A 24,193-nucleotide genomic window follows, 5' to 3' on the forward strand; every position below is an offset into this window, starting at 1 on the left:
ACTAACATCCAAACAAGTTCAAGCTGTCCTGCAGTCTGAGGGTACAACAGTGTCAAACCGTACTATCCGTTGGCGTCTGAATGAAAAGGGACTCTATTACCCCTTTCCCACTGGCCAAAAAACCCATGTCAACCCAATCGGCTTTTGGTGGCAGTGTGAAAGGTGCAGCGACCCGCCAAGCGACCCGCGCTAAAATCACCTCGGCTCTGATCGTCATGCAGTGTGAAAGCAAAACCCCGGGTCAACAGTCAACACCCTAATCTACGTGGTGACGTAGGCTCTTACGTGATGCGTCATAACGTGCCAGTCACCTCCCATTTAACACGGCCCACAACCTGATTACGTCGATGCTCACAACAAAGCTCGTAGAAGAAGAAGGAGCCAGTGGTGCACCACATTGAACAACTTGTCCCAGCATTGGAAGCTGAAACCAAAATTCACGTCGCCTACGTTGCCTCAGCACAAGAGTGTTGATCCTTTGCTGCATTACGACCGTTTTGAGGGCAGTAAAAAGCATGAAAACAGAGAACACAAACGGAAAGGAGGCTTCCATGTTGCTCTGTATTGTTTATTTCCTTGAAATGAATGAATTCGGTCGCACTTGTCGAAGCGCATCTTAGCGTGGTGACGTCACATAACCTTACGCATGGCTAAGGAGGGTTTGGGGGTTAGACGGGTGAAAAAAAAAAAGACACAGCTTTTTTTTTTTGTCAATGGGAAAGGTGGCAATTGCTAGTGGGTTGCATCAGCTTGTAAAAAACGCGCGTTGACCCACTAGTTTCAGTGGGAAAGGAGCATATGGTAGGATACCCAGGAAGACCCCACTTCTGACCCAGAGACATAAAAATGCCAGGTTGGAGTTTTGGAAGAATGTTCTCTGGTCAGATGAGACAAAAGTAGAGCTTTTTGGGAGAAGAAATCAACATAGAGTTTACAGAGGAAAAAAACGAGGCCTTCAAAGAAAATAAACACGGTCTCCACAGTCAAAAATGGCTGAAGTTCCCTGAAGTTTTGGGGATGCTTTGTACCTCTGGCACTGGACTGCTTGACCGTGTGCATGGCATGATGAAGTCTGAAGACTACCAACAAATTTTGCAGCATAATATGTGAGCAAGCTGGGTCTCCCTCAGAGGTCATAGGCAGGATAATGACCCAAAACACACTTCAACACTTCTGGAAAATGGCTTGAGAGAAAGCACTGGAGACTTTTAAAGAGGCCAGCAATGAGTCCAGACCTGAATTCCATAGAACACCTACAGTATGGAGAGGTCGGAAAATGGCAGTTTGGAGAAGGCACCCTTCAAATCTCAGACACCTGGAGCAGTTGCCCAAAGAAGAATAGTCTAAAATTCCAGCAGAGCATTGTAATAAACTCATTGATGGATACCAGAAGCGGTTGTTTGCAGTTATTTTGTCTAAAGGTTGTGCTACCAAGTATTAGGCTGAGGGTGCCAATACTTTTGTCCGGCCCATTTTTGGTGTTTTGTGTAAAATGATAATATTTTTTTTTTTTTCATTCTCTTTTGTGTTTTTTCCATTGCAAGCAAAATAGATGAAGATATTACTACCAAAGCATTTGTAATTGCAATAATGTTTTGGGAGAAATGGAGCATTATCTGTCAGAATTGCAGGGGTGCCAATACTTTTGGCCAGCAGTGTATGTACCCTTCCACTTTTGTTTGACATACGGTAAAAGTCCTATTCCGTCTTCTTCGTTGTACCATACCTTGTGACTTGGTCACGGACTATCTGTTCTTTAGTGTTTTAAAAGCAAAATCGGATGATGCACCAGAGGTTTAACTGGCACTTTTAGGCCATTTGTCGACATCTGCTATCACGTTCTCGTCGGAGCGTGAATTGCACAAACCGCCGCTCGTCGCAATGCAGTCGGACTAATTTCTCAGTCACAGTGCAAATGGCAGTTAGGTTTTTGAGCTCGTTCTTTCCTAACATGCTTAAAGTGTTCCAGTCGTCTTTTGCAAAATTAACAGGATTATTTTCAAGATCAAACACATACATTATCCACTTAAGTGGACAGCTATAAAGTATAAACCAGTTAATCCAGTAAAAGACTTTTGAAGAACCAGGGGCGATTTCTTTAAGTCCCATACCATCACAGATGCTGGCTTTTGGAACTGAGCGCTGTTAACAACTTCCTCTTTTGTCATAACATGGCGTCCCAGTTGTCCATATAGAAGTCCAAATCATGATTTGTCTGACCACAGCACAGTTGTCCAGTTTGCCTCACTCCCTTCTAAATAACTCCCGGTTTTACGAGCAGTCGCCAAGTTGTGATTGAAATAAAGCTTTAGAAAACAACAAAAGCCTGACATCGTTACTTGGGATATTACAATCGATGCTCAGTTGCGCTCCCACCACTTGGAAAATAACAAATAGAAGCATATGGTATGGCGCTGTGTATATTTCCTGGAAGCGGCAACCAGGAGTGCTTGTGCATAACAGTGGCGATCCTGGAAGTGGTGACAGTTTTGACAGGTAGAAATGTCATGGAAAAAAACTGATCGCGCGGCTCTTTGACTGGGGGAACCACGCAGTTCACTTTTCAGGGTCTAATTTTCCACTACGCATTTTAATATGCTAATGTTTGTTCGGCATTGAGTATGGAGGGGCCAGCCCCGCAGCTGGCTGATAAAGAGACAAAGCGGGAGATGAGCTCTGTAAAAAAAACGCTCATCTCCGCATCATCCGCGATGGGAGGACCACAAATGAGCACTGAATTGAAGCATATTATTGATACGTACCGTATTGGCCCGAATATAAGACAGTGTTTTTTGCATTGAAATAACACTGAAAAAGAGGGGGTCGTCTTATATTCGCGGTCTGGACATTATACCCATTCACAACGCTAGATGGCGCCAGATATCATTGAAGCTGTTCTGTCATGACAGATCTCAGCTACTCTTTTTAGTTTAACCAGTTTGCATTCTTTTATTGCAATGTTTTTCCTTATTCAGATTTGTTTCAAGACTATAGTTACAGTTAGACTTCACTTTGATGGTTAATGCAGTTCTTGCAATTTTGTTGTTTTATCACAACAGATTGGTTTATTTACATTTCAAAAACCAGAAGCCATTCATTTACGAATGGGATTGCACTTTAGTTTACATATTTAAATGTTCAAATATTAAGATTTGAATGAGGCAAAATAACATGCTTTTTCTCTCAAATATATTGTTATAATCATTTGTTTCGGATAGACTGTAATTATTTTCTGTACAACTGTATTTTTATTTATTTATTTATTTATTTTAATGGAAAAAAAAAAAAGAAAGGTAACACCAGTTACTTTGCCAAGTAACTTTTTTACTACTGTGTGTGTATTTCAGTAGTCAGTCACTAGATTAGCCAAAGAGCTGGGAGGTATTTTAACAGTTGAAAACTTTTACATTTTAAGTGTTTATTTCATTTTCTTGAAAGCAAAATAAAGGCAGTTTAAAATTAAAAAATAAATAAATAAATAAAATATAAAATAAGGAAAACGCAAACGAAACCAAACTGAAACCGTGATCACAAAACCGAGGTTCAAACCGAACCGTGGTCTAACTGGTTTCTGTTGAGGTGCAATAAATATGACAAGGTTCTGTAACACAACTACCTATCTGTTCTTCTCTATTCAACTGACTCGAATACTGCTCAGAAAATTTCAAATTCTTTGACATACAACAACTTCTTTTTAAAGTAATGGAAATAGTTACTTTCCCTGGTAACTAGTTACTTTTACTATAGAGTAATTCAGTTACTAACTCAGTTACTTTTTGGAAGAAGTAGTGAGTAACTATAACTAATTACTTTTTTAAAGTAACGTGCCCAACACTGGTTACAGTCATAATATTCTGAGTAAATCAATAAAGTTTGTCAATTTGAACACTAAATACTAGAGATGTCCGAGAGAGGTCCGATCACGTCATTTTCAAAGTATCGGAATCTGCAAAAAAATATCGGCCATGCCTTTTTTTAATATACTGTATATATATATATATATATATATATATATATATATGTATATATATATATATATATATATATATATATATATATATTTTTGTAATAAAATCGTTTTCTAATTGTATTTAGCGTTACAGACATAATATGTTACACTCATCCAGAGTCTTTAAGTCAGGCTTAAGGTAGGGTTATCAGATGTATCCCAATAACGGTGGTAATTAATTTTTTAAAAAATGTATCACGTTAAAATATTTAACGCAATTAATGCATGTGCTGCACGACCCACTCATGCATTGTCACGCTCAATCTGTAATTTCACCGTTTTACCGATATAGAGAGATAAAAGGCAGCGTAAAAAGAGTAGAGTGAATTTTGGCAGCCTTTGGAGCCTTTTTTTAATTGGCTAAAGCCTTACAATCCCTCTTCCTACGATTAGAAATATCATGGGAAGCAATGTGGGGAACCAAGGTAGCAATTGATCTTTTTTTTAAACACCTTATGTTATTTCCCAACTCAGAGAAGATATATCCATTGGTAGCACTACGCACAGTAATGGTTCCACTTCCCATCAGGCATTTGGGCATGGCCACAGTATCATTTACTGCAATCTAAACAAATACACTAGATGACTATATTTAGTCACAATATACAAAGTCACAAGTCTTTCTATCCGTGGATCCCTCTCACAGAAACAATGTTAATAATGTAAATGCCATCTTGAGGATTTATTGTCATAATAAACAAATAGAGTACTTATGTACTGTATGTTGAATGTATATATTCGTCCGAGTTTTATTCATTTTTTTCTTAATGTATTGCCAAAATGTATATGATTGGGAAAAATTATCGGGAATGATTGGAATTGAATCGGGAGCAAAAAAAGCAATCGGATCGGGAAATATCGGGATCGGCAGATACTCAAACTAAAACGATCGGGATCGGATCGGGAGCAAAAAAACATGATCGGAACAACCCTACTAAATACATAAAAAACAGAAGACATCCTAATGTCTCTTCTGTTTTCCTATTTCTCAAGTGTTGTACTCAAATCCATCTCTTATCTTAGTGATGTCTTTTCTTTAGATTAGCTCATCTCTTTATCCTCAGGGACCCGTGGGAGAGAATGAGATCTCAAATTGGTCTCACACATTTACTCTGGAAATTCAAAAGCTGTTTTTTTCCCATGGTGTCAAAGTTACATGTCAACAACTAGTACTACTACAGTAGACTAGTTTTCAAAAGCTGCCTTGATATCAAAGAGCAGTTATTTAACCACTGCCTTCACTTTGTGGGGAAAAATAAAAATCACTGGGTCTTCTTTCTCCTGGTGGGTAAGCCCGCACATCCCCACCCGACAACACCCCCACCCCCTGACAGCCGCAAGGCTTTTCTCCTGCTTGGCCTCCGTGTAGTTTGAGGATTTAGATAACAACTTGGCCTCTGTGCAATCAACCAATAAAAAGCCACTTGTGAAATTGGCCCGCGTCTATCTCCCCGGGAAAGTTTTTTTTTTTTTCCTCCCCCCTCCAACTGTGTTTGATGTGCTCCCGCGGCACTGATCGCGGCACATAATGTGATTCCTCCTTCACACGGAGTAGAAAAAAAGTAGTCTCCCTCACTTTTATGGCAGGCTGGGAAGAGACGCTGGCGTTTTCTTTACCAGGCAATTATCGACACCCCTTTTTTTAAAGGCGAAATCAAAGCCTCGCATTTGGATGTTTTGACTCGGGAGAAGAGGCTTTCCGCAGGAAGAGCATGAAAGACTGAGGGAAATAAACTCCCCAAGTGGCCAGAAAAGGCGCACGAGCCGCAAGGCTGAGTGAGGAAGGAGAGGCATGGTGAAAGAAACATGATGTTTAATCATGCGGCAGAAGAATGTGCGACACACTTGCCTTGTGCGGCACTCTAAGGCATCATCTAGGCGAAACATATCCTCCAATTTGAGCATCAGTCACTACAGTGGACAACTAGTCAAAAAAAAAAAGGCTTTGTGTGAGTCTTGATGTCAAACTTGGTGTATGTATCAGACAGGGTAATGGGAAAAGTGCATATTCAAAAAGCTGTTTTCCTTGGACACGCATGATCGTTGATGTTTCAGTTGCGCATCTGTCAGTAGAGTGGAATTGGAACTTATTACCCTTTGATAAAGAAAATCACATTATTTATTGAACAATTGGTTAAATTGGGGTCATGGTTCATTGTTTACACCTAACATTTTATAGATCAGTGGCCTATGATGGTTGGTTGTGCTGCATGGTTTCCCCAAGGACCAAGAGCAGCAGAAAAAAATGGATAGCAATGGTCAGTCGTCAAAACGTGAAAAAAAAAAAAGGCTTTTTTGTTTGTTTGTTGCCATTTAAAAATGGGCTTAGTGCCCACAGCCAGCAGTCCCCATCAGCAGGCACCACCAGTAGCATGATGTGGATCATGAAAATCCTAAAACCTAAAAAAATATATAGATATGCATTGGGACAAATAAGTATTTAGTCAACCACTAATTGTGCAAGTTCTCCCACTTGAAAATATTAGAGAGGCCTGTAATTGTCAACATGGGTAAACCTCAACCATGAGAGACAGAATGTGGAACAAAAACCAGAAAATCACATTGTTTGATTTTTAAAGAATTTATTTGCAAATCATGGTAGAAAATAAGTATTTGGTCGATACCAAAAGTTCATCTCAATACTTTGTGCCCTTTGTTGGCAATAACGGAGGCCAAACGTTTTCTGTAACTCTTCACAATAAAGATGTCCCGATCGATCTGGATGCCGATCGATCGGGTCCGATCACGTCATTTTCAAAGTATCGGAATCGGCAAGAAAATATCGGACATGCCTTTTTTTTAGTATATATATATATATATATATATATATATATATATATATATATATATATATATATATATATATATATATATATAAATTAAATCGTTTTCTAATTGTATTTAACGTTACAGACAAAATGTCTTACACTCATCCAGAGTCTTTAGTTTTGGCTTAAAGTAGGGCTATCAAATTTATCGCGTTAACGGCGGTAATTGATTTTTTTTTAATTAATCACGTTAAAATATTTAACGCAATTAACGCATGCGCTGCACGACCCACTCACGTAATGTCGCGTTCAATCTATAATGAAGCCGATTTACCTATATATAGAACTAAAAGGCAGCGTAATATGAGTAGAGTGAATTTTGGCAATCTTTAGAGCCTTTTATTAACTGGCTAAAGCCTTAAAATCCCTCTCTCAACAATTACAAATATCGTGGGAATGCAATGTGGGGAAGAAAGGTAGCAGTTGATCTGTTTCTTTACACCCTATGTTATTTCCCAACGCGGAGAAGATATATCAATTGGTGCCAATACGCCCAGTCATAGTTGCACTTCCCATCATGCATTTGGGCAGAACAGTTAAATGGCTACAGTATCATTTACTGAAAGCTCAACAAATACACTAGATGGCAATATTTAGTCACGATATACAAAGTCACATTTATCCTTTAAGAATTACAAGTCTTTCTATCTGTGGATCCCTCTCAAAGAAAGAATGTTAATAATTTAAATGCCATCTTGAGGATTTATTGTCATAATAAACAAATACAGTACTTATGTACTGTATGTTGAATGTATATATTCGTCCGAGTTTTATTCATTTTTTTCTTAATGCACTGCCAAAATGTATATGATCGGGAAAAATTATCGGGAATGATTGGAATTGAATCGGGAGCAAAAAAAAAACAAAAAAACAATCGGATCGGGAAATATCGGGATTGGCAGATACTCAAACTAAAATGAACGGGATCGGATCGGGAGCAAAAAAACATGATTGGAACAACCCTACTTCACAAGCTTTTCACACACTGTTGCTGGTATTTTGGCCCATTCCTCCATGCATATCTCCTCTAGAGCAGTGATGTTTTGGGGCTGTCGTTGGGCAACACGGACTTGTGATAGGAAAAAAAAGGCAATCGACAATGGAGGAGTGTTTTGGAAAGAAAACGAAACCATCGTCAAAGAAGGATTCAAAAAAATCTATTTAGGTGAGACAGACGGTGACGGCCACAACAGCGTCAGGTTCCACACGCGTTCTGCGGAGCTCACGTTGTGTTACTCCTGAGCCAGAGGTTGAAACCAACGATGAAGATGATGAAGATGATGAAAAAAGTTAGACCGATCTTGATCCAGACTCATCAGATTACTGGGAGCCACCTCATTCAACCGGGAGCAGCCAAGAGCCTTCCCTGTTGTTACAGAATGTCACAAATAGTTAGACAGTTTAATAGTTTAGTTATGTGTAGAGATGTCCCGATCGATTGGGTCCTATCACGTCATTTTCAAAGTATCGGAATCGGCAAAAAAATATCGGCCATGCCTTTTTTTAATATATTTTTCAATTAAATCGTTTTCTAATTGTATTTAACGTTACAGACATAATATGTTACACTCATCCAGAGTCTTTAGTTTAGGCTTAAGGTAGGGTTATCAAATTTATCCCGATAACGGCGGTAATTAATTTTTAAAAAAATGTATCACATTAAAATATTTAACGCAATTAATGCATGCGCTGCACGACCCACTCACGTATTGTCGCGCTCAGTCTGTAATAGCGTTGTTTTACATATATAGAGAGATAAAAGCGTAAAATGAATAGAGTGAATTTTGGCAGCCTTTGGAGCCTTTTTTTAATTGGCTAAAGCCTTACAATCCTTCTCCCTACGATTAGAAATATCATGGGAAGCAATGTGGGGAAGCAAGGTACCAATTGATCTTTTTCTTAACACATTGTTATTTCCCAACGCAGAGAAGATATATCAATTGGTAGCACTACGCACAGTCATGGTTCCACTTCCCATCATGCATTTGGGTTGAATGACTGCAGTATCATTACCTGAAAGCTCAACAAATACACTAGATGCCAATATTTAGTCACGATATACAAAGTCACAAGTCTTTCTATCCGTGGATCCCTCTCACAGAAAGAATGTTAATAATGTAAATGCCATCTTGAGGATTTATTGTCATAATAAACAAATACAGTACTTATGTACTGTATGTTGAATGTATATATTCGTCCGAGTTTTATTCATGGTTTTCTTAATGCATTGCCAAAATGTATATGATTGTGAAAAATTATCGGGAATGATTGGAATTGAATCGGGAGCAAAAAAAAAGCAATCGGATCGGGAAATATCGGGATCGGCAGATACTCAAACTAAAACGATCGGATCGGGAGCAAAAAACATGATCGGAACTACACTAGTTATGTGTAAATAAATTGTTACATTGCGATCAAAAGCTCTATCTGTCTTGTTGTTTGTTATTTTGTAGAACGAAAACATTCAAATGTTTGGGGTGTCACAAAAGCGAAAATTAGCTTTGTTAAAGTCAAATTTATGTTTGAAAAATATACTTTTATAAAAAGCTCAAGTTCCCTGTTTTTTCATCAGAAATTGGAAAATTGCTCAAACTAAGCTATTTTCTAATGCTGATTTCTAAAGAATGGAAAAAGCCTCTGCTAAAAGAAGAGAGTCTAATCTTTCTTTTGGTGGGTTCCATATTTATATAGCAATAGAGCAGAATTTTCTGTGAGCCTTGCAAAATCAGTCAAAATCCAGTAAAACGGCCGGGAGCGAAGGGACTTGCTCCGGTGAAAATGGCTGAGAGTGAATGAGTTATGGGCGATAGACGTCCAATCCAATTTGACTGGAGGGCTGCCAGCCCTTTAGTCAAAACGAAATGGATGCCTACCGCTTTGAATGGTAGCCAATGAGTTAATATTTAAAAATAAATAACTTTCCAAAACCATCGTCTTTTTTTTCCCCAGATTCCGGTCCTCTAAAAATGACATGATCTGGCCCGATTTTTGATCACGTGACAAAATAATGATAGACAGTTTGTGCATGTATGTATCAGTCAGTACAGTGTACGGCTATTCAGAAACTGCCGAGGGGCTGTCAGTCGACCGATCCTGTCTCAATTCTCACAGCGCCTGCCTAATACACTGACACGAACAAGACAAAGAAGAAGAAGGGGAGCGATTGATGCATTAATTTCCCGGCGTAACGACAAAATAACGGGCGGTGGCGAGGCGAACTTGTTAAATCTTAATTTCATTTTAATGAGGCTTACATCTGGTAATGACGCCGCCCGGAAGGGAACGATGTTATTAACTCGCAGGTTAGTCGGCCAGCGCGCAATTAGCCCACCTTCTTCGGAAAAGAGCGTCGGCCGACTATCAAACTAGATGCTAATGAGCGGAAGAGCGAGGTGAGCCTTCTCGTCACCACGGGAAGCATGAATTATTACAGCCGTGTCCATAAACACGGACTGAAAGCGGAACAAGATGAGGTCTTCACAACCTTAACACATACTATAATACATAGATATATGCTATACGTTCATTTATCTACATCCATATATTACGACTAATAGTCCAAACAAATACAACAAGTAGTTTTCCTTTTGTTTTCTAATATTATTCAGCAGAAGCATTGGCGGATGTTTACGGTGCTTTCATCTCTTTCCATGTTTTTGTTTTTTTAGTTGTTCCTTATTTTACTTTGATCATCCCTGGGATGAAATAAATACCTTCGGGGCTGTGTCAATCAAAAGTGAGTGCTTTTGTCTTTGTCGAGGCAAATTGTTTGATGCTGCTTTTGCATTTGGTGGAGCTGGAATAAAGGAACTAACAGGTTGCTAGCTAAACTTTCCACTAAAATATAATCTGTTTACTCATTGGCAGCTATTGACAGCGCTAGAACTCCAATCCATTTAGTGTAGGTTCATACCACAGGTCTTAATGCACAAATGGGTTAGGATTAGGGTTGTTCTGACCATGTTTTTTTGCTCCCAATCCGATTCCAATCGTTTTAGTTTGAGTATCTGCCGATCCCGATATTTCCCGATCCGACTGCTTTTTTTTTGCTCCTGATTCAATTCCAATCATTCCCGGTCATATACATTTTGGCAATGCATTAAGAAAAAAATGAATAAAACTCGGACGAATATATACATTCAACATACAGTACGTGAGTACTGTATTTGTTTATTATGACAATAAATCCTCAAGATGGCATTTACATTATTAACAGTCTTTCTGTGAGAGGGATCCACGGATAGAAAGACTTGTGACTTTGTATATTGTGACTAAATATTGCCATCTAGTGTATTTGTTGAGCTTTTAGTAAATGATACTGTAGCCATGCCCAAATGCATGATGGGAAGTGGAACCATGACTGTGCGTAGTGCTACCAATTGATATATCTTCTCTGCGTTGGGAAACAATATAGGGTGTTAAGAAAAAGATCAATTGCTACCTTGCTTCCCCACATTGCTTCCCATGATATTTCTAATTGTAGGAAGAGGGATTGTAAGGCTTAAGCCAATTAAAAAAAAGGCTCCAAAAGCTGCCAAAATTCACTCTACTCACTTTACGCTGCATTTTATCTCTCTAAATCGGCAAAACGGCGTCATTACAAATTGAGCGCGACAATGCGTGGGTGGGTCGTGCAGCCCATGCATTAATTGCATTAAATATTTTAACATGATATTTTTTTTTTAAATAATTACCGCCGTTATCGGGATAAATTTGATAACCCTACCCTCAGCCTAAAACTAAAGACTCTGGATGAGTGTAACATATTATGTTTGTAACGTTAAATACAATTACAAAACGATTTAATTAAAAAATAAAATACATATATATTTAAAAAAAAGGTATGGCCGATATTTTTTAGTCGATTCCGATACTTTGAAAATGACCTGATTGGACCCGTTCGATCGGGATGCCGCTTGATCGGGATATCTCTAGTTAGGATTTGACCCGCATGCGCAGATGTAGAAAAATATGTCACAAGAAATTTTCAACATATGCTAGCATAATTAACATGGAGGTCTGTGACATATATGTCCATGGATTTATGTTGAAACTCTTGAGCTATGGAAGTAGCCGAATGCTTGCACAGATGTCTAGAAGTAGGAGGATGACGAGAAAATAGTTAAACCTGTTTTGATGTCGTTTTGTCCAGCATCGGCAGCGCTAAATTCATCGTGCGAATTCATCCATTGCCAAGCAATACAAATTAACGTCATCAGCGGTCGCCTAAATTCCGATTTCCGGGAGACTTGAGAGTTCAGACTGCTGCCACATTCTGGAAAAATTTGGCCAAGATCGGATTTAAACCCACATATGAAAGTGACCCAGATGGGATTTGAAACAGTCCACTTCTATGCAACTTGTCCCGTTCAGACTGTCAAGTTAATGCCACACTCGAGTCGGAACGACACGAAAAAATCGGATTTTGGCATTAAAACTAGCGGTATGAACCTAGCTTTAGACTGTACCCAGTCAAAATAGATTTGATATCTAGCGCCGTCAATGGCTACGTTTACGTGGACACTTACCGTATTCGATTTAAAAGCCTGATCGAAACACAATGCTTCAGGTACACACCCTATTCGGAATATTAAAACCTGATCCAGCTCATTCCTATCAAGACTGATCGATTGTCAATTGTTAATCCAATGGGAGCGCATTAAAACACTTTATTCCAAAATTTCGGAACAAACCGCGCATGTCTATGATGCCTGTATATTGCCTGTGGGGCAAATAAGTATTTAGTCAACCACTAATTGTGCAAGTTCTCCCACTTGAAAATATTAGAGAGGCCTGTAATTGTCAACATGTGTAAACCTCAACCATGAGAGACAGAATGTGGAAAAAAAAAAACAATGGAAACTTTTGGTATTGACCAAATACTTATTTTCCACCATGATTTGCAAATAAATTCTTTAAAAATCAAACATTGTGATTTTCTGGGGTTTTCTTTCTGGTAATGCAGTAGTTATATGTAATGAGTATATAACTCATTATTTTTCAACCATTTATTGTTCATTTAATATTTGCACAATGAATGCAAATGGTCCGCTCACATAACAAATCCCAAGCATCTTCCGTAGGAGACATCTAATGGTCAATAAGCATAACTGCTGTGCTAAGCTGTGACCAGCTCGTGTACAAAGGCAGAAGGTTTCTACATTCACTTCGAAGGCAACATGCTTATTGGCCTAAAACCGATGTCGATATTATCCGATATAATTTTAAAAAGGCTTTTGTCGACCAATATATCAGCTACACGATAATATCGGATAACTCTAATACTGATAGTAAAGTTGTTCCGATCATGTTTTTTTGCTCCCGATCCGATCGTGATCATTTTAGTTTGAGTATCTGCCGATCCCGATATTTCCCGATCCGATTGCTTTTTTTTTTTTTTTGCTCCCGATTCAATTCCAATCATTCCCGATAATTTTTCCCGATCTTATACATTTTGGCAATGCATTTCGGACGCATATATACATTCAACATACAGAACATAAGTACTGTATTTGTTTATTATGACAATAAATCCTCAAGATGGCATTTGCATTATTAACATTCTTTCTGTGAGAGGGATCCACGGATAGAAAGACTTGTAAATCTTAAAGGATAAATGTGACTTTGTATATTGTGACTAAATATTGCCATCTAGTGTACTTGTTGAGCTTTCAGTAAATGATACTGTAGGTTATAGCCAATTAAAAAAAGGCTCCAAAGGCTGCCAAAATTCATTCTTCTCATTTAACACTGCATTTTAGCTCTATATATAGGTAAAACAGCGCCATTAAAGAATGAATACGACAATGCGTGAATGGGTCGTGAAGCGCATGCGTTTATTGCGTTAAATACTTTAACGTGATAAATTTAAAAAAATAAATTAATTAATTACCGCCGTTAACGGGATAAATTTGATAACCCTACCTTAAGCCTAAACTAAAGACTCTGGATGAGTGTAACATATTATGTCTGTAACGTTAAATACAATTAGAAAACGATTTAATTAAAAAATATATGTATATTAAAAAAAGGCATGTCCGATATTTTTTTGCCGATTCCGATTCTTTGAAAATGACGTGATCGGACCCGGTCGATCGGCATCTCTAACTGATAGTCAATAATTACAGTAATTTTATACCTGATTCTCTCCTTTGGAGCCATGAGGAAGAAGTTGTTTTTTTTTTTTTTTTTTTTAATGACTTTGTATTTACGTATTATTATTTCACTCTTTAGGACATGTTTTTACTTATGTGTCTGTTTTAACAGGTGTTGAATGTGCAACCAAATCGCCCTTCAAGGCACATTAACAATTTCATTTATTGGTTGAAGCCTTTTTAACTGTTAACCTTAGCGAGAAACCCCACTAAAAAACTTTTGAGCCCTTCCTTCATTTTTCTCTTCCAACTAAGGGATCAGAAATGCCGCTAAGACGATGCAGCGAAGCCCAACGTTACACAACTCTTCACACATTCAAGTAGACTCTGAGAGTTTAGCAGCTCTGAAATAAACATGTTGCATTTCAGCATCTCGATTTTCCACTTGGGCTGCTAAATGCTATTACGCAGCCAAAAGGGATTAAAACGCTGCTTGGTAATAAGCGCTTGACCCACTCCACTCTGCATCAAATGAAAATAAACAAGATGTAAAGTACTTGGCTCACACATTTAACATTCTTCTTCTTCTTGGCATTAAAAACACAACATTAAAACAAATCTTAATATTCAGTCGGACATTTTTTGGAGGGCATGAAGCGAGCGGAGCGGCTGACAGGTTGCAAAGATGGCGGAGAGCATCTCTGCTTAATTTGTTTGCTGTGTCACAAGCAGTTCTAAAATTAAACAGCGGGCTGGGAATCATCCACCCCTCCTCGCAACACAATGCTGAGTTACACACAAATACAGGAAAATACTATCACGCATTGGCTGATGCCTAACACCAACATGTAATTCTAATTTGAAAGCCCAACCTTTATTTTAAAATGCCTGTGAAGGCATTTAAAAAAAATCATAAATAGCATTATCATGTCAATTTAAATTATATTTTGAGACGATTCGACTATATATAACAATTTGGCAAAGCGCAGATGTCGAGAAATTAGTCTTTTAATCTGCTGTTTAGCCTCACCTGTCATTATAGCGCTCTAGCGTCCCCAGGTGGACGTCGGCAGGGTAACGATTTCATCTGATTTAGAATTCAGCCCATTGTGGGGGGAGATTCAGAATATGAAAAATGCGACAGAGAGCAGCAAAATGTCATCATTGTTTCAATCGCTCTACTCCTATATTTTTTACAGGATATTCTTTTTATCCAAGTATTTTTTTTCCCCAGTTGCTAAATAAATGCTATGGTCATGGCAAGCAACAGTCTTATGCAAAATGGAATATGAAATATTAAAAATTTATTCAGTACGACAGGGCAAAATTACTGCATAATGGTAAAAACTGCCCACTTCCTGCGCCTCCCTTTTATGCCACCAGAGTTAGTCTGGCTTTTGTCATTTCCCTGCCCCCGGCTTCCGAGACGGAGGAAAGAGCGTAAACAAAACCGGAGGCGTGCCAGCTAGCCGACACACTAACCCGAACCGAGTGGCTTTTCCAAGTCTTTTTCTCGCCTTTCGAAAACGAAAAATCAAAACTACCCTGACTCATGCCACACACGGCAGCGGGGTTGATTGTCTTCACCGATCGGCCAGCCCCCTGCGGCGAGCAAATTACGGCTTGTCGTTCTGCCGCAGCCCCCGCGGGCAGGCAGTGTTTCTCGCCAGGGAGAGAAGGGGAAACACAGAAAATGTAAACAAAACCGGAGGCGTGCCAGCTAGCCGACACACTAACCCGAACCGAGTTGCTTTTCCAAGTCTTTTTCTCGCCTTTCGACAACGAAAAATCAAACAAACTACCCTGTCATGCTACACAAGGCGGCTGGGTCGATTGTCTTCACCGATCGGCCAGCCCCTGGCGGCGAGCAAGTTACGGCTCGACGTTCTGCTGCAGCCCCGGCGGGCAGGCAGTGCTTGTCGCCAGGGAGAGAAGGGGAAATGCCGAAAATGTAAACAAAATAGGAGGCGTGATAGCTAGCCGACATGCTAAACCAATCCGAGTGGCTTTCCAAGTATTTTTCTTGCCTTTCGAAAATGAAAAATCACACAAAACTACCCCGACTCATGTCACACATGGAGGCGGGATTGATTGTCTTCACCGATCGGCCAGCCCCCAGGGGCGAGCAAGTTACAGCTCGTCATAGAGGGAAGAGAGGGGAGTGAACGCCGAAAATAGCGCATTCTCGGTGGACAAACCGGCCGATGTCGGAGCGGGGGGTTGCTTGGGGTCAAGCCAAGGAAAGCGCTATGTGGGTGGGCACACGAAGAGGACCAAGCCGCCGGTCATCGGCCATGTGGCCTTCATCGGTGGACAGGGAGTATTGTAACCCACAATATGCGAGCCACCTCCTTATTAAAACATGTGCCATGATCCCAGTATTTGACATAATACAAAACACATAGTTTACTCTCTTCCTCACCGGTCCAATGGTACCACAGTTGTCGGACTTGTTTTGGCCATTCTCCGAAACCCAATTAGACTCACACACCTCTCCCTGGTGCAGCAACAAAAGCCTGCAGCACATTGGGCTGGCGTGATGCGTAAAATAAACAAATTAGTCCGCAAAATCAGTTAAATCAGCAGTCCTTCTGCATGCTATATAGTAATGGCTGTTTTGTGAGAGGGTGACCTGAGTGACGTCACATTTGCCTTCTTCCTCAATCCACGAAGTCACTCATTTTCATGGCCCAGGATTAAAAAAATTGAATAAATAAATCGATCGCTTCCACACACATCCAAGTGGTTCATTCAGGAGCATAAAATACCGTGTGAAATATGAAATAAATACGGTTTTTGCTGTCATAGGCACTTTAAACTTTTAAACAGACTTTGAACTTCTAACCTGACCATTTGATTTTTTTCATTTGCGTCCCCCTCCTCAGTTCAAATCAATTGAACGTCTATTAGTGATAAATTTATTGGTGGAAGGAAGAGAGGAGAAGTATTTTTAACCCACTGTGTGCAGTTGACGTGATTGTTGTTTTTACATTTGACTGTATTTGACTGTCCTTTTTGCGATCTTTTATCACTTTGCTATTTCTCTCTTTGACCGTCAGCTTAATAATTATCATTTTTGAGGAGATTTGCGCTGCCTAGTTTTTTAAGCTTTTATGAACCCGTCCAGAAACAATCTCTGTGTGCAAACATCACACTTGTTCTTCTCTGCAAGCATTCATTTGACACCACGGCCACCGCACTGAATTATTAACGTCGAGACTAATTATAGGTCTTGGCCACCGTGGCAACAGAAAAAAAAACACAGAAAAAACACCCCCTCGGAACAGTGTCGGACACTGTTATTGTGCCCAGTGTGAAAGCACTGCTGCCACCTTGTTTTTTCCCCTTTACGTCTGTCGTTAACCGTTTGATATGGTGTCAATTTCTATTCTACCTCCAAGTGAGAACTGTGCATTACAATTTTAGAACAATAATGTAAGAAGCAAGGCATAGCGAATATATTTGTAGAGCATTAGCGGATTTTGACTTTTTGGGCAGGGGGGGCACACAATGTTGATGACCCTGAAACGCAGTGTCAGCAATAAAATTAACTTACAAGAATATTTATAATAATATGCTGAGGACAGCTGTACTTTACGCCACGATCGTCATCCATTGAATATGGTATGCCCGCTGGGGGCTTGCCAATGTACTTATCCTCGTCAAAATTGTACCTCCTGGGCAGAGTCACTGCGCTGCACTGATTTGCTTGATTTCCATGTTTAGGTGATGTAGTTTTCTACTAGGTTTTAAAACATGCCCCATCCAGCAAAATAAAAAAAAACTTTTTTTTCTTCTGTCATAAAACTTATACTCATACGTACCGACCGTAAAACAATTTTTGACTGGGGTAACTCTATTAGCAATACACCGGTGGTGGCGCTATTGTACAATAAGCATCGTTACTGGGGCAAAATGAAACTCAGCTCACCATTTTGGCGGTGCTCTCTGGTGGTTCATGGTCCACATTTTCAATCCTTGGTTGTTGCTCAGTAGTTGTTGTCGCTTTTGAAAGCTTAAGTTTGAAAATACTGGGTATATCCATCTTGCTTCTTCGTTCCTCGGGTGGTTTTGGATAAGCAAAGCAAATGACCGTCTGAGGTGCTAGTAACATGATCAGTTCGAAAAATAATTCTGTGATGATGTGCGCCCAGTGCAGTTAAAGAAGCGATGCATACACATCGAGTCCATTTCTCTTATACAATAGTTTATTTTGGTGGCGTCTTGTAACTTAACTGAAATGCTTTTTATCCAAATAAAAGTAACCATCCAAAAGACTCAAAAACGTATTCGCAACGGAGCAAACAAAACGAGTACATTCCGTTCGAGCACAAAGCACTAAGCCACAGTCAAAAACTGTTTTGCCGTCCTAACTACCAACTCCTGTGTCATGATTAGCTGTCATTTTAAGTGTACCGGGGCGGACTCCAGGTCAGTGGAAAGAAACGTTTGACAGTCCCTAGTGGCAAGGAGTAAATTTACAATTTTAACACGAATCAGGAATACGACTCATACAAATTTTGACCCTTTATAAAAATATCTTTTTGTTCATTTCATTCATTTTAGTTGTTTGTGTTATTGCTTTACAACTTTTATAGACAATAATTTACAGGAAAACTATATTTTAAAATCATATATAGGAAAGTCAAGCGTTCACTTAGTCTTAGTCAACGAGGGCGCGTGGTAATGCCAGATTTTGTTCAAATCTAGTCTGTTTTTATATTTTATAACTAAACATTATCTTCTATGGAAATGAGTCTCTCTCGTAGTGTGTTTTTGCCAATAAGTCATTTCTCCAGTTGGCGATTATGCATAAACGCTTGCTTCATAACGCTGAAGTTCACCAGCTGTTTCTTGCCTGCGGGCTGCAAATGTTACTTAACATCTTTTTTTGTACAGAATGTTATTTCTATTCAATTTTTTTCTTCCCAAACCTACCGCCGTGGGCGTGTCTTTCTCATCTTTCGATTATTATTGTACAAATTTCATGGTGAATGTGCCCACATTTTGCCTTGAATTGTTAATAACCCCTGATAGCATGCATTGCAATTGCATTTTGTCATCAGTTTCATATTCTCATAAAGTCTCATAAAGTAATTATTCAAAATTCAAATGACTGCTGTAATTTTTAAACTATAAGCTGCTACCTGTTTTTCCTTAGGCATGTGCAACTAATATAAGGATTTTACATGGCGATGAGCTGTATGTCTTTAGTTTTGTTTCCAAGAGTATCGATACTGAAATGTTGTATCTGGATTAGGGCTGTCAAACGATTAAAAATTTTAATCGAGTTAATCACTGCTTAAAAATTAATTAATCGCAATTCAAACCATCTATAAAATATGCCATATTTTTCTGTAAATTATAGTGGAATGGAAAGATAAGAAACAAGACGGACATAAACATTCAACATACTGTACATAAGTACTGTATTTGTTTATTATAACAATAAATCAACATGATGGCATTAACATTATTAACATTCTGTTAAAGCGATCCATGGATAGAAAGACTTGTAGTTCTCAAAAGATAAATGTTAGTACAAGTTATAGAAATTTTATGTTAAAACTAGGGCTGTCAAATGATTAAAATTTTTTACTCGAGTTAATTACAGCTTAAAAATTAATTAATCATAATTAATGACAATTCAAACCATCTATAAAATATGCCATATTTTTCTGTAAATTATTGTTGGAACGAAAAGATAAGACACAAGACGGATGTATACATTCAACATACGGTACATAAGTACTGTATTTGTTTATTATAACAATAAATCAACAAGATGGCATTAACATTATTAACATTGTCTTAAAGTGATCCATGGATAGAAAGACTTGTAGTTCTTAAAAGATAAATGTTAGTACAAATTATAGAAATTTTATAATAAAAGCCCTCTTAATGTTTTCGTTTTATTAAAATTTGTAAAATTTCAATATTTTTCAATCAAAAAATAAACAAGGACCTCGCCATTGTTGATGTCATTACACCATGCTCCCTCCCCAAACCCATGAAATCATTTGGACCCAAGCACCAGCAGAGGGCGCCAAACAACAAAAAACAAGTAACAAGTGGAAATGACACTGTGTCATTTTAATCTGAGCGGGGCATGTGCGTTAATTGCGTCAAATATTTTGACGTGATTAATTTTAAAAAGTTAATTACCGCCCGTTAACGCGATAATTTTGACAGCCCTAGTTAAAACCCCTCTTAATGTTTTCGTTTGAATAAAGTTTGTAAAATTTTCAATCAAAAAAGAAACTAGTAGGTCGCCATTGTTGATGTCAATAATTACACAATGCTCATGGTGCTGAAACCCATACAATCAGTCACACCCAAGCGCCAGCAGAGAGCGACAAAACAACAAAAAACACAAGAGGAAATTACACTGTGCTGTCATTTTAATCTGTTTGAGCGGGAAATGTACATTAAATGCGTCAAATATTTTAACGTGATTACTTTAAAAAAATTACATACCGCCCGTTAACGCGATAATTTTGACAGCCCTAATCTGGATATAATATTTGATTGCAAAAGTACCCATACGCAGTTATGTACTTGCTTTGGGGTGATCGCATGTCACCAGAACAAATGTTATTTTTTGACTATAGCGTCCAACCTGGTTCACTCACTACATTTTCTTCTTGTCTTGTTTTACAGAGCCGTGACAGAATGGTGGACTGTTTGAGCAAAGTCATGCTGCACACGGTCATCTCATGCTGGCAGCCAGTCCTGGGACTGGCCCTGCTGGTCGTCTTTGCGGGATCCTCTCTGGGCTGTCCCTCCCGCTGCGAGTGTTCGGCGCAAACCAAAGCCGTGGTGTGCCACCGCAAGCGCATGCCCGCCATACCTGACGGCATCCCGGGCGAGACTAGGATCCTGGACCTGAGTAAGAACAAGCTAACTATGATCAACCCAGATGATTTTGTCGCCTTTCCGAGCCTTGAGGAGCTTGACCTGAGCGGGAATATAATCAGCTACGTGGAACCGGGTGCCTTCAACGCTTTGTTTGGCATGCACTCGCTCAGCTTAAAGAGCAATCGGATCAAGCTCATCCCTCTTGGCGTCTTCTCGGGCCTGGCCAACCTTACCCGGCTAGATGTGAGTGACAACAAGATCGTCATCCTCTTGGATTACATGTTCCAGGACTTGCACAATCTCAAGTTTTTGGAAGTGGGCGACAACGACCTGGTTTACATCTCGCACCGAGCATTCAGCGGACTTTTAAGCCTGGAGACGCTGGCTCTGGAGAGGTGCAACCTCACTGTGGTGCCATCTGAGGCCCTCTCACACCTACACAACCTGGTCAGCCTGCATCTGCGATACCTCAGCATCAGCACTTTGCATCCGTATTCTTTTAAAAAGCTGTTCCGGCTGCGCCACTTGGAGATCGACAACTGGCCCTCACTGGACCACGTGCCAGCCAATACCTTGCACGGCCTCAACCTCACAACTCTGTCTGTCACCAACACCAATCTGTCGTCCTTTCCCTACCAGGCTTTGAAGCACTTGCCCTACCTGACACACCTTAACTTGTCCTACAACCGCATCCGGCACATTGAAGGAGGGATGTTGATGGATCTTGTTCGCCTTCGAGAGTTTCACCTGGTCGGCTCGCAGCTCACCGCCATCGAACCGTACGCCTTCCAAGGCCTGCGGGGGTTAAAGGTGCTCAACGTGTCGCACAATCGGCTTGACACACTAGAGAAGGGAGTCTTCCAATCTCCGGAAGCTTTGGAAGTTCTTCTCATCGACAACAACCCGCTGGTGTGCGATTGCCGTCTTATGTGGATTTTACAGAAAAGGCACTCCATCTTGTTTGGGGATTCCCAGCCAGAGTGCAACACACCCGAGGGAATTCGTGGCAGACCCTTCCAAGAGTTTAAGGAAAGCCTGTTGTCTTACTACGTGACCTGCACCAAGCCGAAAATCCGCGAGAACAAGACGCAAACTGTGACAGTGGACGAGGGCCAACATGCTCTGTTGCACTGCAGTGCCGACGGTACACCGAGGCCCTCCATGTCCTGGGTTTCCCCGAGGCGGCGCGTACTGACGGCCAGGAACCACGGCAGAGTAACAGTGCACAACAACGGCACTCTGGAGATCAAGTCTGCGGAGGTTCAAGACGGCGGGGTCTACCTCTGCCACGCCTCCAACACGGCCGGGAACGACACCCTGATGACATCACTGGCAGTCAAGAGCCTGGGCTCGCTGTACGCCAACAGGACCCAGTACTACACCGAACCCAGCAACACCACTGCAAACGGGACCGCCAACATCACCCTGGGCTTGGACCTAAAGACCATTTTGGTGTCGACGGCCATGGGTTGCTTCACGTTCCTGGGGATGGTCTTGTTTTGCTTCTTGCTCCTCTTCGTCTGGAGCAGAGGCAAAGGAAAACATAAAAACAACATCGATGTGGAGTACGTGCCTCGCTCCAAGTCCAACGGCACCAACGTGGACTCGGCCGAAATCCAGGCCGGTCCTCATCGTTTCAACATGAAAATGATGTGACTTGTTTTATAGGAAAAAAATCTTCAGCCCCTTGTGGAAAATAACCCGAAGTACATTCTATTTTTTTGCAAATAGAACCACAGCTGATAGACGAATGGTCGCAGAGGACTTTGGGGTAAGAGACAATGAGCGGGACATTACAAACAGTGCAGTAGGACTTTGGAATTGCTTCAATTCAGAAGGTGTGTGAACAGTTCCCAGGGAAATAAGTGTCGTTTATCTGCTTTTTGAGATTTGTATGCCCTCTTCCGAAAAAAAAAAAAAAAAAAGAGTGCCCTTTGACTTCTCTGGGTTGGATCTTCTGGACTCGGCTGAACCGTGTACAGTAACCAATTTGTATCTTATGCTAAAATAGCCTTTGTTGAGTCTTGCACCACATGCTTTATCACCCATTCAGTCAACCCATGACGGCTATCATCGCTTCCTCTGTTCGATACTTTTGCCCATGTGTGTACCTAATGCTTTGTTATTATGTACACCTATTGTATGTACATACTCATTGGAAAGACATATTCATAGCAATATTCATGGGATGCATTAGCCAAAATTGATATAACCCTTATACTGTATGTTCAGCAAAAAAAAAGAAGAAGAAGAAACACTATTGAGACTTTTGAAGTTTCCATGGATTCAGGAAGGGCTTCGATGGGTGATAAAATGTCCCTGCTCCCCCACGATTGACTCAGAAATAACAAATATGAGAAAAATACATATTTATCAAATGAAATATTTTATTTATTAATAATGTTGGGCAAAAATCAACCCGCAACTGCTGTTGGGTGTCCAGTATGATATCCGGACTGTCCCTTGGATGAACATGAACCACCCTTTTGTCCAACTTTAGTGTCTTTCTATTCCTTTGAAGTGTACCTTTTTGGCCCATGTGTCAAATTTTTGGCCCGTGTGTCAACTTTTTGCTACAGTGAAATTTGCATTGCTTCTTTTTTTCTTTCCCCTGTAGAAAAAAAAATGACTTTGTTGTGGTAGTTCTTCATTTTGTTGTTGAATCATTTAGATTGTGACAATTTAAAAAAATGTTTAAAAAAAATATGTATGTGGATTAAATGGAGATGTATTTGTACCAATGACTGATGTCAACTTTCTTCATGGCACAAAGTTGCTACTGTATAATGGTGAGATCCCAAATGGCTTTGATTAAAATCAGCATTAGTGTGGTGCCTTTAAGTTAAAATTAGTTCAATTTGTTCCATGCTCTTATCTCAAATCTTATCTTAAATCATTGTTCCCGATTGAAATGAATGAAAACGCAATGCTGTTCCAGTCCCACAAAAATGTTGGCCAGGTTTGCACCACGTCATCTCACAATGTTTGCATGTATGGCAAGACTAATAAAATGGCAAACAGAAGGTTCGCATAGTGGTGCCTTGAGATACAAGTTTTTGGAAATATGAAACGACTTTTGAGACATTTTTGGTTTTTTGTCCTGAGATATGAGCAATGAAGTTAGTTAGTTAGTTAGTTAGTTAGTTAGTTAGTTAGTTAGTTAGTTAGTTAGTTAGTTAGTTAGTTAGTTAGTTAGTTAGTTAGTTAGTTAGTTAGTTAGTTAGTTAGTTAGTTAGTTAGTTAGTAAAGGAAAAGAGTCGATTCTTCCATGTTACAGGTTGTTTTATTCTTATAACGAACAGGAGATGATAACGCAGAATTCAGGAATAAAAAAGAACAACGACTTTACACTAAAAGACAGACAAACAGAAAAGACAAGACATTACTGGTACCGGGAGACAAAG

General features: G+C 39.7%; 1 protein-coding gene across 1 annotated transcript in view; it reads left to right on the forward strand.

The window, feature by feature from the left end:
• Positions 1-23,795, forward strand: part of lingo2 (leucine rich repeat and Ig domain containing 2) — a 500,513-nt gene extending 476,718 nt beyond the window's left edge. Inside the window, exon 5 of the mRNA XM_057849645.1 lies at positions 20,592-23,795. Coding sequence (XP_057705628.1) covers positions 20,604-22,445 — 1,842 coding nt within the window. The 5' untranslated portion in view covers positions 20,592-20,603 and the 3' untranslated portion in view covers positions 22,446-23,795. The remainder of the gene's footprint in view (positions 1-20,591) is intronic.
• Positions 23,796-24,193: the final 398 nt, after the last annotated feature.

This window comes from Corythoichthys intestinalis, chromosome 11, assembly GCF_030265065.1.
Source record: "Corythoichthys intestinalis isolate RoL2023-P3 chromosome 11, ASM3026506v1, whole genome shotgun sequence".
Lineage (NCBI taxonomy): Eukaryota > Metazoa > Chordata > Actinopteri > Syngnathiformes > Syngnathidae > Corythoichthys > Corythoichthys intestinalis.